The 16,211-nt window shown below is 39.4% G+C and overlaps 2 protein-coding genes across 8 annotated transcripts in view; one reads left to right on the top strand and one right to left on the bottom strand.

The window, feature by feature from the left end:
- The first annotated feature begins 517 nt into the window (after window positions 1-517).
- On the top strand, window positions 518-7,418 carry LOC137268443 (uncharacterized). The gene is made up of 2 exons (XM_067803010.1): window positions 518-596; window positions 3,360-7,418. Exon 2 carries the CDS (start codon window positions 3,645-3,647, stop codon window positions 7,149-7,151), a length of 3,507 nt encoding a protein of 1,168 aa, XP_067659111.1. The 5' UTR covers window positions 518-596; window positions 3,360-3,644; the 3' UTR covers window positions 7,152-7,418.
- A 4,327-nt stretch (window positions 7,419-11,745) lies between these two features.
- LOC137267857 (voltage-gated potassium channel subunit beta-2-like) overlaps window positions 11,746-16,211 on the bottom strand; it is a 138,313-nt gene continuing 133,847 nt past the window's right edge. For all 7 annotated transcript variants that reach the window (XM_067802292.1, XM_067802293.1, XM_067802290.1 and 4 more), the window contains one exon: window positions 11,746-15,646. Coding sequence is in view for 2 of the 7 variants with exons in the window: in XM_067802293.1 (XP_067658394.1) it covers window positions 15,637-15,646 (10 nt within the window). In the remaining 5 variants the exon portion in view is untranslated. The remainder of the gene's footprint in view (window positions 15,647-16,211) is intronic.

Here is a 16,211-nt window from a genome sequence, read left to right on the forward strand (position 1 = left end):
CTCCCACCAAACCCCTCAGTTCATGAAATGGATGAAGTGGCCACGATACTCAGAGTATAGATTGCTTTTAGGGATGTATATTAGAGTGGGTGAGTGAGTGAGTGGGTGTCTGGCTGGCTGGCTTTGCTGAGTGAGTGAGTGAATATTCGCGCAATATCACAGTAAGGGACACCAGAAATGGGCTTCACACATTGTACCCAATGAAAGTTTTATTTCACAGACCCTATGAAGCACCTATACATTTCCCCCAAATGCCACTTACATTAGAAGCCCCCCCAAAACAGATAATGTAGGAAACATAAAAAGTAAAGAAAATAAACTGCATTAACTTAGTAGCAGTTATCCCTATTTTGATATATGATCTCGATTTTAAATATTTAAATGTATAATTTAGCATAATCAATGTCAATTTTGCCCAAATGATAATGGTGTATCTGAAGAAAAACAAACATAAAATACCGGGATTCGATCTCAAATGTCTATTGCTGTACTCATTTTCCGGTGGAATATTAATTATGAAGAGTTATGTCCCTTGGGTCTTATATGTGTTCCTGAAAACAAAGCCCTGGGAAAAAGTAACGATTGTTTTCAATTTGGTGAGTGTTCACATGCCAGGTGTCATCAGTAAGATTCATTAGTACATACTGTAACGGTTGGTAATCATTAATCGTCCAGAATGTCGAGGTTATTTCTCAGTTTGCTTTCGGCAGGTTCGCTGTTTTCGACAGGTCACGTAGAATGGAGAAAATGTCGACTTCCCTTTCGTGCTAATGTATGCAATGGTTAGCTAGGTGCATTTGAATATATTATTTGCTGTGTTTAAAGCTGTAGTGAAACACTGATGCAAGCACACGGTTCTTTGGGGTTCAACGATCGTTTCTGCTAGCATGAGCAGTGGGTGTGGATAAAACAAGGCTTCTTGTTCCCAATTACCGATTTCGATCAGGACTGGCACTTTTCTTCCTCTTGATTCGTTAGACCAGTTTTCGATCAGGGCTCATTTGCTGAAAGAAGAAAACTGTGATTCAACAGTTATGTCTGAAGTAAAATGCTTTGTTTTACATGTTTATGGTTTAAGCAAGTTAGGAAATTGTTTTAAAGTTACATTTTTTAAGTTGGTGCTTCAAGCACTTCTAGAAAGAAAACAAGTTAAACACTCGTACCCATGTACCATGTGTTGAGATTAGGGCTGGGATGGGTCAACCTTTCTACCTGGGTACCCACCCCCTATTACACTAACCTACCCAAATACCTGTTATGTTAATTCCAGACATCAAATTTGTAAGAAATGGCAATATAATCTTTAGCTTGGAGTTTTTCTATGTATCTTTGCACGTATTATGTTTAAAAAAAACCTAGTAGGTGACTGTAAGTTATGTCTAAATCTTCAAAGACAAAACAACCATTTTATCATGAAAGAATAATTTTAACATCTAGCATTGTTTAATCAAATAGTCACATGATTATAATGGGTACACCCCACATAAACGTGACAGACATGGCGAATGGTGCACCATTTTACTATAGGTTCTTCTCCAAAATTCTTAAAGAAATACAGATGTAATGAATATTCTTTTTAGATTGGCAATCACATTCTTGTCTCCCTGTATACAGATTATTCTTGTGAGAACCCATTATTACTTTGAATATTAAAACTACATGTACTTTTTCATTATTTTCACTACTATATGTATACGTAGGTTCAAACAACTGATATTACTTATTCAAACAACTTCAACTGGCCCTTTTAACTTTCCGCTTGCCCTTTTGTTGACTTTTTCAATTTTGGCCTTTTTGTCTTTTCTTAAGCCCTTTTGACTTGTTCAATTTTGGTTCTTTAGTTCTTTAGCCCTTTTGACTAAAACTTCGGAAAGGTAACCAGAAAGAAATTAAATCAATTGTAAGCATCAAAAGATTTTCAAAGTACCTGTCAGTGAGCAGTTGACAGTTTACATGTGTAGCAAGTCCTGTAATCAACCGAAATCTGCACAGTATGATGTCAAATTCGATTTGATTGTACTGTACATAGGTCTCAACATGACTCAGCAATTCCAACGAATTTCATCATTAAAGGACCCGTAAAGATCTGGTTCAGAATTGATCATCAGTAAACCATACTTGTCGTAAGAGGGAACAAATAGGATCAGGTGGTCAGGCTCGCTGACTTGGTTGACACATGTCATCATATCTCAAATGTGTAGTTCAATTCTCATGGTGTTTGATCACTGGATCAAATTGCTACAGATTCAATTATTTACAGACTGCTGCTATATGGCAGGAATATTACTGAGTGTAACACAGAACTAAACTCTCTTACTCATCATAGTGGCTGTGTGGTTTGTTACCTCCCTTGCCCCAGAGAGACAGTGTACCCACAGGAGGTAGATAGGTGGATTGGCAAGAAGGGTGTATACGGTGATGTGGAAACAATTCTCCAAATTATGATGAAAAATAATTTGTGTGCAAAGTTCTTAAGTTCGTCATCGTCGTCATCGTCGTCATCATCATCATCATCATCATCATCATCATCATTATTAAAACATTTATATAGCAAAACTTCCAGCTCAGTAGCACTCTCCGAACAACTTAAGAATGAAAAGTTAGACACTGTGTGTTTTCTTAAAAATTTATGTCTTCAGTTTAGGTTTAAAGAATAGGTTATAAAACGCAAAATTTACAAATCCTAACAGGGAAATACGTCAAGCTGTGATTCCAACTCTACTGTGATGAAACAAGCAGTTTTGTCTTGCTGTAAATACAAGTGCAGGCAGAACACCAGATTGCTGACAGTTGAGATGTAGACATATATATGTATCTAAAGACAAACAATGGCTAGACAAAGATGAAGCAGTGGACAGGTAGAGGGACAGTGGCGTTGCTATGAACTTACTGATGCTTTACCTACCAGTGGTTGTTGAAACATAACGTATATAAATAGAAGAGTGAGTGAGTTCTGTTTTATGTTTTTTAAGCAATATTCCAGCAATATCAGAGCAGGCTACACCAGAAGGAGGCTTCACACATTGTACCCATGTGAGGAATCGAACCTGGTTCTTCAACGTGACAGGAATCGAACCTGGTTCTTCAATGTGACAAGTGAACGCTTTAACTATTAGACTACCCTCCCACCCCTATAAACAGAAGAACTGTCATTAGATGCTAGTTTCAAACTTATTTGACAAGACAAGAGTTATGTGCACCTCTCTCAACATAACTTTTTATGTTTTTAAAGCATGCATTGTACACAAAATGAGTAACATGTCATTAATAGGTTATTAATAACAGTTTGGAGTTATGACCTTTCAGTATGATAAACTTTTAACCCTGCATTATTATGAATCATTGTTTCCATGTTCCAGGGTTTCCACAAGGAAAGCTCCAGGCCCCTAACTGGGATGTGTCCATGAACAAGACGACTGAGTTTTGTGGTACAACTTGATGCTCACAGTGATGTATACCCTATGACCTGGACCATTTCCAAAGTGTGAACCAAACTACCAGATGTAGAATGTGTGTCCCATAAAACCAACCTAGACCATTTCTAAAGTATGGCGGAACATGACAACCAAGTGTAGAAAGTGAAGCTTGATGCTGGCATGTGTACCCCATAGTTCCCGCCTTGACTGTTACTTACTTGCTGCTGAATGGAATCTGATGAGTCTGACCTGAGGTTTTTGTCTGCTGTAGCTGTGTCATTGTCACAAAGAGCATCACCCTCTCTCACTTTAGCTTCTTCCCAAACACCTCCACCCCCGCCTTGTCCGCCTGTTACACAATATCCAACATCAGAATTCATCAACACTCTTGGCCTTGTAACATCAACTCAAGGCCAGAAACCGATCTCATACACCGATCCACAGCATCTGTTAAAGATGGAGTCACAGGTACAGGCAGCAATAGCAAAGGCAGGCATTCCACCCACAAGTGGAGAGGTGGAAACTAATTCTGATCTAGATCTCTCCTACTTGTCTCACATTCAGTCACTTGTGTCTAAAACTGGATTCACATCACCTCAACAGATCTATGAAACTATTAGCAGTATGTCAAAGGATGATGCCTCAAATACTGCCATTTCTCAGCCATCTGTGTACAACATGCCATCTGCTTTGTCAGTGCCAGCTCTCAGTACCTCAAGCTTTTCTCCATCAAACCAACTTGAATCATTCCTCTCAATTCCTGTTCTCCCTTCATCAAAGGACAGAGGCCGAAGAATTGAACTCACCTTGCAAGAGAAAGTTGATCTGATTCACCACAGCAAAGGTAAAAGCCAGAGAGCACTTGCAGAAATATTTGGTGTCGGCAAATCTCAGGTCAATCTCATTCTAAAACGAAAAAGAGAAATTATGAACATGTATGAACAGGGAGGCCACCTTGAAAGAAAAAGGCTTCGCTTGCGAGCAGACAAGGACGAAATTAACAGTCTTACTCTGGACTGGTTTATGAGTGAATATAAAAAGGGTGATACATCTCTTTCTGGTCCAGTTGTTCAAGAAAAGGCCAAGGAGTTTGCCCTTGAATTGGGTCGTACAGAGTTCCGGGCTTCCAATGGATGGCTGCATAGCTTCTGTAAGAGAAACAACATTGGGTTCAATTCCAAGCAGGGCATGTATGTTAAAGACACCACTGGTTTGACACCCTGGCCTTCCCAAGTTGTCAGTGGCAACGAAACCTGGGGTGAAGATGGAAGCTTTGCTTCTGGTCAAGGAGATGATGATGATGAAGCTGTCCAGTCTGATGCATCAGAAGACAATTCTGCTAAGAATGTTGAAACTGCCAACAAGAGTGTCACAACTGAACCAAATACACCTGGGGAAGGTCCTGCTAAAGATGCTGACTCAGCTACACCAAAAAAGAGCAGAACGCCTGCCTCTGGGAAGAAATTCAAGCGATGTGAGTTGAACCTACTGGAAAAGGTGGAACTGCTACAGCAGCATAGTGCAGGCAAGCCGGAACGAGAACTGTCCAAAATGTTTGGAGTTGGTCGTTCTCAAGTGTATTCCACTCTAAAGAGGAAGAATGAGATCTTGGAAGCATATGAAAGACTTGGGAATACAAACAGGAAGAGATTACACAGCAGAGCAGAGAGTGATGAAATTAATCAGTTGACATGGCATTGGTTCAAAGAGATAGCCAAGATGAAATCTGTCCAAATTTCAGGTCCCATGCTGCAAGCTAAGGCTAAAGAATTTGCCAACCAGCTAGGGAGAGATGACTTTAAAGCTTCAAATGGTTGGTTGGATACTTTTAGAAAAAGACATAATATTAAGTTTTCAACAGGTCAGGGATTTGTTTATGATCCTCCAGAAAACATTCCACTGGGAAGCATATACCCTTTAGAACTGATGGATGATAGTGCAAGTGAAAAAGTGAAGCCCAAAAAGAGAAAGAAAGAGAAGGTTTGTAAAAGAAAAGACTTGACTATTGAGGAAAAGGTTCAACTCATCTTCCAGAGTGAAGGGAAGAGCCAAAGACAATTAGCAACAATGTTTGGGGTTGGAAAATCACAAGTTCACTCCATCCTGAGAAGGAAGGATGAAATTGTGGACACGTATAGCAGAACAGGGAAAGGGGGCATGAAACGTTTGAACCACAGAGCAGAGAATGATGACGTGAATAGACTGACATGGCAATGGTTCCAAGAAGCTCACACTCGGGGCGAAAGTCAACTCACTGGAGTTCTGGTGCAGGCGAAAGCAAGGGAGATTGCTAAACAGTTGGGCAGAGATGACTTTAAGGCGTCTAATGGCTGGTTAGACAGCTTCAGGAGAAGAAATAATATTGTTACCAATGAACAGAAGAATCTTGTGATTTGTGATGAAAAGGATATTTTGTCTTGGAGGGATAAGCTTCCAGAGTACACAAGGGAATATGAGGCAAAGGATGTGTTCAGTGTAAGTGAGACTGTTTTATTTTTCACCAGTATGCCAGAGCAGGTTGTAGATGCAGCTCAGTATCAGATCAAAAAGCGGTTCCAGAGTCAGAATGTGTCCGTAGTCATGTGTTGCAATATCCTAGGAGAATTTGAAACACCTGTTGTGATCGGAAAGCAGGAAAAGACTGAGGGAGATATACCATCAGATGTTCCTGTTACCTGGAGATGGAACACAAGTACATGGTCAACGGTTGAGTTCTTCACTGAGTGGGTTGTGTCTCTTGATCAGAGGATGGGAGAACAAGGAAGGAAGATCGTACTGTTTGTGGACCGGACACCTCCAGATGCTACTGAGATCATTCTTGAGAATGTTCAAATGGTATGTCCTCCTACTTACTCCATCCGGCTCCAGCCATTGTGTCATGGCGTTGTGGATGCATTTAAGCGCAACTACCAGAAACGTATGCTGTCTGCCCTTCTGACACAGATGGCCAACGTCAATGAAGGTATTTCCAAAGTGCTTAGTTATGTGACGGTCTTGGATGCATGCTTGTGGCTTAGCCAGGCTGTGAAAGATATTGATGCCAGAGTCGTTGCTAGAGCCTTCTTTGACTGCGGGTTTGATGTTGGTTATTGCCCAGACATCCCATCAATCGATGATGGTGACGTTTATGACAATTTAATTAAAAGAGCAATAGAGAGTTTTGCAAGGAAACCTTTGAGCTACTACATAGGAGGAGGTAGTAATGATGATAGGTTTGGAATTGTCCCTCACGTCCCAGATGCCAGTGATCAGTCTTCTTGTTGTGCAAACAGTGATGTACCTTTCCAGAATGAAGATGCCTCACAAAGTACTGGAAGTGCCCCAATGGTCGACCGCACTGAGGATTCTAGTGACAATGAAAGTGATGCTTCTGACATGGAGGAAGAATCTGATGGTAATGAAAATGAACTGACAGATCCTTCAGTCACATTTCCACTGGAAGTAATCTCCCCTTTAGCTCGAAGTCTGTATGCATCATCTCGACGTGCAAAACGGGGTGAAACTTACCCAGTGTCATCTACTGAAAGCTCGAGAGACCCACAAAATGGTCAGTACTCCAAGACTCCTGACATCAAGAGTGAAGACAGTTCAGAGGATGCCAGTACATCAGAGAGGCCAATCCTAAGGTCAAGAGGGGATGCCTTGAAGGCAGCAGAATCTCTCATGCACTACTGCATTCACAATAACCTGAATCATGTTATCGGAAATGTCAAAGCTATTATCAAGGAACTCTAGTGCCATTCTAAAGATGTACTCAACTCTAGACTTTGAAATTCGTGATTATTGTGAAATGGGGCCAAAAACATAATGGAAATTGAAAAGTTAACAAAGTTTTAATCAGCACTTGTGTCAGGAAGCACAGGAAGCTCTAAACTAGGAAGGATAGATATACCGAGGGAAACAAATATGGAAACACCATTCCATGATAGTGTTCAGTTATTCAGAGATTTCCCCCCCCACAGTGTCATTCAAAGCTGGGGATGAAAACTGGAAAATATGAAAGGAACACTTTAATTTTCCTGTGTTCCTTTATTTGTTTCTCTCAACATATTTGCACAATTAAGTTTCATGTTCACTGGCATTATGGTTTTGTATTCCTTGAATTGTCTGTGCAAAGTTGTGTACATTTGTTATACAATCCACTGATTATTCCTATACCAGATTTGCCTTTACAATGATTCCTCTCTTTATTCACTCCATTGTATTTTATGAAATGGAAAATGGCTGTCTCCATCACTTACATTTTGTACCCTAGACACGTCTTTTAGAGGTGATTTTGTATGTAAATCAACAGTCTACCGTCAGTGATTTGTTTACTTTTGTGAAACTGACAGGTTGTATTGAATCTCCGTAAGCATTATTCAGCAGAATGATTAACATTAAAATCTGTAATCTGTCTGACCCCCATCCATGAAATACATAATGAAATATTTACATTTCATACATGACCCTTCCCACTTCATCTGAACTACATCATCTGTATATCATTGTTGCCAAAAATGTAGCAGAAGTGATGTCATGAGCTATATTTATCTCCTGCAGAATGGATTTTATTGTTTACGCGATACAATGGAGTTCTCTCCTTTGGTGAATATTAATCGACTCCGTTCGTCTAATGGCTTTCACTGAAATACGATCAAAGTTAAAATAATAACTTTTTCACAAAAAATGTCATTGTAATCGGATTTCACAATAAAACAGGCCTCATAAGTTAAGAATTTTATTTCCGATCTCAGATATATCAAGTATAGGCAATACAACAAGGTCACAGACTGTACAGTACAGACCATTACCTAGTGTTGAACTCCTTGGTATGTCTTGTTTTTTCCATGATGTATCCAGGACTGAGGATGATCGGACCATTCTGACATCCTCTTGAGTCGGGAACAACTGAGAAGTCGAGTTTGAATCCCAGAGAGTTGTGTATGTGATTCTTGAACTCATCTTCTTGAGTCAGAGGATTAGGGCCTTGGTTCGTGACCAACTGTTGGTGACATGAGAGAGCTGTACAGATACCGGCTTGATGTCAACTTTCATTTGAAGGATAAAAGTTGGTTGTGGAAATATGTGGAATAAATAAGACATATCAGAAATATTTTTTCAAACTTTAAAAAAAAGTTCTCAGAATTTTTATTCCAGGTAAGCAATGTGAGCTGGACTCATTAGGGTTATTATTTAATGGAGAACACATGTCCATATTCTGTGCCTATCAGATCACATTTTTGTCCAGATACTGCGTTTGGTGTATTAAGTGCATGCAAACTCGATGTGGCTACTTCAGCAGTCATCAGTAGTGATGATATTTACCCTTGTATAACTTTCTTCACAACAATATTAGGAAAGAAAGTTTGCCTGAATCATGTGTAAATTAAGTACAGTGGAAGCTGTCAAAACCGGTATCTGACCAATCCGGCAAGTTGTCAACTCCAGCATTAAATCTCAGTCCCGTCCGTTGCATGTAAATTTAAAAGCAGCTCTATAATCCATCATGTTGTCTGAACCTGATTATTTCTTCAGTCCCGATGAGTGTTGGTGTAGACAGCTTCCACTGTACATATCGATAATTTCTGAAAGAGTGCCAAGATATCTTGTTCGCATTTAAAGAATCATGCGAGCCCTTGAGGGCCCTTGTGACTAAATTGTTTATTCATCACACCAAAGGCCTGGGTTTGATTCCCCACATGGGTACAATACATGAAGCTCATTTCCAGTGTCCCCTGATATTGATGAAATATTGCTAAACACTGCATAAAACCCAACTCAATCAGGGAGGTCATCACTCACTCAAAGAATCATGCATGGCCATGTTATCTGCTTTTACAGTTCCTTCTTGAACAAACCAGTTTAGTTAGTCACAGAAATAATCAATCTCTTTGTTGTCCAACCATTGTGTTTAATCATGAGGTCATGAGCTGAATATTTCTTCTGACTTTTACAAACTTGAAGAGAAAATATTTTTGATGTACGGGAAGTAATCAGTTTGTTACAATAAAATCAACGGTGTTAAAACAGGATAGCGCCATGTTTCTTAGCACTATGGGGTGGTGGGGTAGTCTAGTGCTTATGGTTTTGGCTTGTCATGCCAAAGACATTCAATTCCCCACAAGGGTACAGTGTGTGATGGCCATTTCTTGGGTCACTCACCGTGACATTGCCGGAATATTGAAAAAAAACAAACAGTAAAGGTAACTCATGGTCATACTCGTAAAAACTCACACTAGTTTGTGTTGTAACACTAGTTTGTGTTGTAACACTAGTTTGTGTTGTATGCAGATAGATCAACATGACTGAAAATGATCCATCATTGTGTGGAAGCATATTTAAAAAGTATCAGGCATACACTGTATAGTTCTCACACTATCTTCCAAGATTCGCTGTGCAGAGTTGTGTCCATTCGCTCTGACAGAATCAGAGTTCAGACTCTGGTTTACCCTAATTATTTTCCAAGCTTTGTCAACATCCTAAAAAGGCTTGTTTTCTCCAAAGTGGTGAATGTTTTGGGCCTACATTACTTAGGCTGTCCTCTCACACTGACCTGACATAACTGAATACTGTGCAACACTCACACAATCTCTCACACCCTCATGTACTCGTATCTTTTGCATCTTCAGTTATGCAGGGTATTATTCAATTTGTTATGATACATACCCTGGTCTGTATTCAGAATATCTGTCCCTTAGAACCATTACATTGGTACAATTTATGCTAAATTATACAATGTTATAAATTGCATTTGAGAGAACAGTGGGATATTAGTCTTGTGTCAGTGATCCTGCTTGTGTACCATTTCTTTTTGTCTTTGTGTTAGGGTTTTGATATACACTCCTACAACATGGCCAACATGCTGCATATGTCAAATATTGTATATGTTCTCTATAACAATATTCCAGGGCAATGTTTATCTGGAACATTATCACTGAAAAGTGTCTTGAATAAACATATCTTGAAACATAAATTTCTCTGTGTTTGGTTGATATGCTGGATGAGTGAAGTATTTACAGGACTGAAAATACCTTTACAAAAACATGCTCCAAGTCACTGATGGATTCACTGTCCACAACATCCTGGATACGACTACTGGATCCAACCACCAACCTTCTGTTCTGGAAGATTCTGTGTTACTGACATGACTGATGATCACTGGATCCAACCACCAACCTTCTGTTCTGGAAGATTCTGTGTTACTGACATGACTGATGATCACTGGATCCAACCACCAACCTTCTGTTCTGGAAGATTCTGTGTTACTGACATGACTGATGATCACTGGATCCAACCACCAACCTTCTGTTCTGGAAGATTCTGTGTTACTGACATGACTGATGATCACTGGATCCAACCACCAACCTTCTGTTCTGGAAGATTCTGTGTTACTGACATGATTGATGATCACTGGATCCAACCACCAACCTTCTGTTCTGGAAGATTCTGTGTTACTGACATGACTGATGATCACTGGATCCAACCACCAACCTTCTGTTCTGGAAGATTCTGTGTTACTGACATGACTGATGATCACTGGATCCAACCACCAACCTTCTGTTCTGGAAGATTCTGTGTTACTGACATGACTGATGATCACTGGATCCAACCACCAACCTTCTGTTCTGGAAGATTCTGTGTTACTGACATGACTGATGATCACTGGATCCAACCACCAACCTTCTGTTCTGGAAGATTCTGTGTTACTGACATGACTGATGATCACTGGATCCAACCACCAACCTTCTGTTCTGGAAGATTCTGTGTTACTGAAATGACTGATGATCACTGGATCCAACCACCAACCTTCTGTTCTGGAAGATTCTGTGTTACTGACATGACTGATGATCACTGGATCCAACCACCAACCTTCTGTTCTGGAAGATTCTGTGTTACTGACATGACTGATGATCACTGGATCCAACCACCAACCTTCTGCTCTTCTTGCATATGTAAGTTAGAACAGAAATACTGTTTATTCTTGTCTCCCTTTGATGTTCCTGGTTAGAACAGAATGGCAACAACTTACGCTTGTCTCACAATGTTCGTCCTGGTTGAGCAGAACTGCACCAGCTTATGCATGTCTCCCCATTATATTCCTTGCTAGACTGTCACAGAACAGCAACAACCCATGCTTGTCTCCTGGTTAGAACAGATCTGCAACAACTTACACTTGTATCCCTATGATGTTCTTTGTTTTAATAGGATGGGACAGTCTAAGCTTGTCTCCAAGAAGGGCTGTATATCCCTGGAAAGCTGTTTCATTTTGTATAAAACACTACTTGCATGTGACATTTATTAGTAACGGCTCCTGGAAAATGTTTCAAAGGAAGAACAGACAATCTCAGAGTTTGAAGGATTTATTTCTGGGAAATCAATGAAAAGGTAAATGCAACAAGATAAAGAGATCAACAAATGCACCTAATGCCTTACAAAGGAAGAAACCGTCATGGCGCTGTATGAATAACAATATACATTATGTACATGGAGAACTTGTAGCTTGTACGTAGCTACGTCCGTTCTGAAACCCAACACCACTCTGCACTGAAGATAGAAGATACCTTGTCATCACAGGCTTGTCACACTACTTAAGAAACTGATTGCCTAAAGACAAATCTACTGAAATCACTACTCTGTCATCTGATGGAGAGAAACATCATATCTCTTTGGTTAGGCCTTATTTTCGTTGGTGTTCTGCTCTCTGAACATATCAGTTGGTAGAGAACAATGTAAATGTCTTAAATGATTCTGACATGACAATGCCTAGTGTCACATAAACCATTGCAGAAGTGATTCCTTCTTGAAATATATATATATATCATTTAATATATGTTTATTTAGTCATTCATATATTAAAAATATGTAATTAATCTTTTATCTTTTCGTTTTCTTCTCACCATTTTTGGTCAGAGGATCTGTAAACCAAATAGATTTGTAAAGGCGTCGAGTCATCACAGTCAGCAAGACCCTTTCTTTTAGAATGGTTAACAAGAAGACAAAGTCATCAATATCCCCTGCAACAGCATAATACTCTTTATGAACAGCGTTCTGCTCCAGAAAAGAGCAGTACCACTAATTTCAGTTCAGCTCCAGATAAGAAAAATGTGCATGGATGGACAAAGTGCATTTTAATACCTCCAGTAAAACTGTTAAATGGGCTAAAAACCATCTAGTGTAAGTCTTAGAAACTCAGGGGCTCTTTGAACCTATATGACATACGCACTCTGTACGTGCCTATGCTACACTCTCTTAGGATACGCTTCTTCTATATTTTGGCTTACGTACTGCTAAAACACAATATAACACAATTTAAGTCTTGCTAAAATAGAAATTCAAAAGATACAAACAAGTATGAACAAGCACACTTAAACAAGAGTAATGTTCCTGTTAACATTATAAATAATAATGAATGAAATGAACTGTATGTCACTTCAGACTCGCACCAAGAAGAACAAGGCCTGCACAGGTGTATCTCCACAGGTGTATATCCACAGGTGTGTCACCACAGGTGTGCTCCACAGGTGTACCTCCATATACCTGCTAAAGTAAAACTGGTAAACATTCTGCACTAATGACAATATTGGTAGTATTTTATCCCATCCACTTCCTTATGGCAGAAGATAAGCTTTTGTCTTTACAAATACTAGTACATCATCACTCAGATGATGTGAGGCCATATTGTGTTGACAAGCACTCTTTTGAAGCATGCATAAAACAGGAACAAAATATAGAAACTCTCTGGCAACTCCCACTGAGTTTGGAGAAAAGTGAAAAACATTGAAAAACCGTGCTCAAAGAGCCCCATTAAAAGGAAAGTGGTCCGACTTGGTTCTCTGTACACTGACTTGTGCTTCTATTCAATGTGCTCCTTGGAAACAGTAATGCATAGTGTCTTTGGAGGGCTTGATGGGATGGAATGACCAAGTTTCTACAAACCATTATCCTGCCTCCAGTTCCACAAAGCAATGTTATCGCTACAAATGTTGTAAGTTTTTGTTTTAAAGCATGGAAATTAAAATCATCTAACAGCTATGACTGTTGTAAGCTTTAGTTCAACTATGGGAGTTACGATCATCTTAGCACTATGACTGTTGTAGGGCTATGTTAAAGCATGGGAGTTACAATGATCTTAGACCTACGACTGTTGTAGGGCTATGTTAAAGTATGGGAGTTACGATCATCTTAAACCTACGACTGTTGTAGGGCTATGCTAAAGTATGGGAGTTACGATCATCTCAAACCTACGACTGTTGTAGGGCTATGTTAAAGCATGGGAATTGCGATCATCTTAGAGCTACAACTGTCATAAGTCTGTGAAAAGCATGGGAGTCACAATAATCTTGAAACAATGACTACCATAGGTTTATGTTAACATATAGGAGTTATGATCACCTTTAACCCACGACTCTCATAGGTCAATGCAAAGAATGGGAAATTATCTTAGCATTAAGACTGTTTTGTAGAACTGGGTACTGATGACTTTATTGAATGAATAGTTTACAACTACATGTGACACCTGTCCATATGTGAAAAGTTTTACATTTTTAATCTTTCCCCAACAATTGTAGGGAATAATTCTTCCACGAATTTTTTTATTCATCACAGTTTGGAATGACTGTTGGAACATATGATACCATACTCTCATCTTAATGGATTTTGAAAACTGCCGAAGTTTGACTCTGATTTTATTTTGTGATGTGTTTTCATCGGAACAATTCTGGAAATCTGCAAGAAATTTTTAAAACTATCCAACAGGTTCCTTCAAACTTGTAGTCTGGTGTCAGTCATTAACTTCATGACTGTTGTTACCAACCTCAAGAAATGCCTACATTTAGAAAAGACTGTCATTGTAAACACCCAGCTATATCCCCGACAACTGCAGATGTCTCACTGTGTTACTCAGTTCCAGTAAAACTCTCAAAGATAAGAGTACCCGATTTGTCACCAATCTGTCACAATATCTTCCATTTTGTCCAACTAGTAAGTTTTACTACATGACAAACGCAGTGTTTACCGTATGTCACAAAGAGTTTTTCTTTTTTGAAATAATTTGACAACCCACTGCAAACACTTCATAAGTAATTAATGCTGATATCATTAAACAGTTCATGAATGGTCTTGAAAATAACTAGTTTGAGGCTACCAGGGCCAGTGTGTTTTTCACCATCCTGTAGAATTCCTGCAACATGATAGTCTTGAGTTAAACATCTCCTGAATCTGATGGATGTATGCAATCCTGAAGGTTCTTTCTGCTATCTGCATGACACAATTTCGTTGATATGTACCTCTAAGCACTCACTTCCAGCAGAACAGATAAATATCACATTTGGCAGCCATCTTGTTCATGCCCCTTGTGGATTACTCATTTGAGGCAACTGTTAGAAAACAAAGGCAAAGATAAGAATCTAATCACCACTACACACTAAAAGGCTGTAGATATTTCACACAAAGAACAGATTGAAAATTAAGTTTCAATCATACAGATTTTCATTCCAGTGGTGTAAAGTAACATTCACCATGGCTGACGCAGTTCGTACTGCATAAGTCCAGTGTTTCAAGGCAGGATTAGTCCAGCTCCCACAACGGAGAAGGTGATGCGATTCATCTCTAGCTGGGCTGAGTATCATGGGATAGTGATATATATGTACTGTATGTGGTATACGTGAGATATTCCCTCAACAGTGTTCACAATATTGTACATCAATGGCTAGCTTCCTGTCTCCAGCACTGCAGCGTACCCTGTAGTTGAAGGCTGTCTAAAAAGGGCATCCATGTTCAAGTCAGTACACATAGTGTCTGCCAAAAGATCTCCACAGACACTTTTTCCCACATTTCTCACAACACTATGTCCCACAGGACATGATCCAAGCAATCAATCACTGAACACCAGATGCTTGAAAACAATGTTACATCAAAGTCCATGAGAAAAAATTTGAAGAGGAAAAAGAATATGACACAATGACTTACATGGCATTGTACATATTTCGACAACAATCTGACAATGCCATTACTCTAGCTCTTGAGAAGATGCTGCTACACAACAGTGTCCATGATACAGTCATGTCTAGAAGCCGTCGCTACAGTCCTAGTGGGAGACTTTAGCAATACACGCAGGTGCATTACATGCAACAGCTGCATCCTCTGTACCTCCTGCCCTCTTCTGGTAACTATGGCGATGTGGGTGCCATCATGCTTGCATAGAGCAGACGACAAAAGTGTTCATCTGCTGGAAGTACAATCATGGAAGGCTGAAATAGTAAACAATCAATGAATGGCTGCTGAAAAATGAGAAAACAAAATATTCATCAGTTAAATTACATCATTCCACCAACTGGTCTAAACCACTCATCAAATTCTTTGTCAGTTGTTCTGTTAAGTGTATCATAAGTGTATGCAGAGTGTCAATGTGTGGCGCTTCTTTCATTTTGAAGATTTCTTTGCATTTGCATGCCAGGTATCCTGAGCCTTGAGTGTATAGGTTGGTCATGGAGATTCTATAGACAGGCATGTAAGGCTAATTAATAAAGTGAAATGTTTCTCGTGCATCAGCACATCACTTATATTTGTCTGCGTAACAATTTTATATTGCCGTTTTAAAAACATAGTTTTGACTCTGCCACATCCCGATCATCTCTTTGTCCACTATAAGAATCAGTATCTGTAAGAACAAGTGTGACTGAATCTACGACTCATTAACACATGCTAAACTTCCCAAGCTGTATGTTTGAGAAAAAAAAAATAAGAATGTGTTCCTCTCTCGTCAATTTTTTTCTGGCAAAAATTATGAAACAAAGGCCTACCACCCTTTTGAAA

The sequence above is a fragment of the Haliotis asinina genome, chromosome 16 (assembly GCF_037392515.1).
Source record: "Haliotis asinina isolate JCU_RB_2024 chromosome 16, JCU_Hal_asi_v2, whole genome shotgun sequence".
Taxonomy (NCBI): Eukaryota; Metazoa; Mollusca; class Gastropoda; order Lepetellida; family Haliotidae; genus Haliotis; species Haliotis asinina.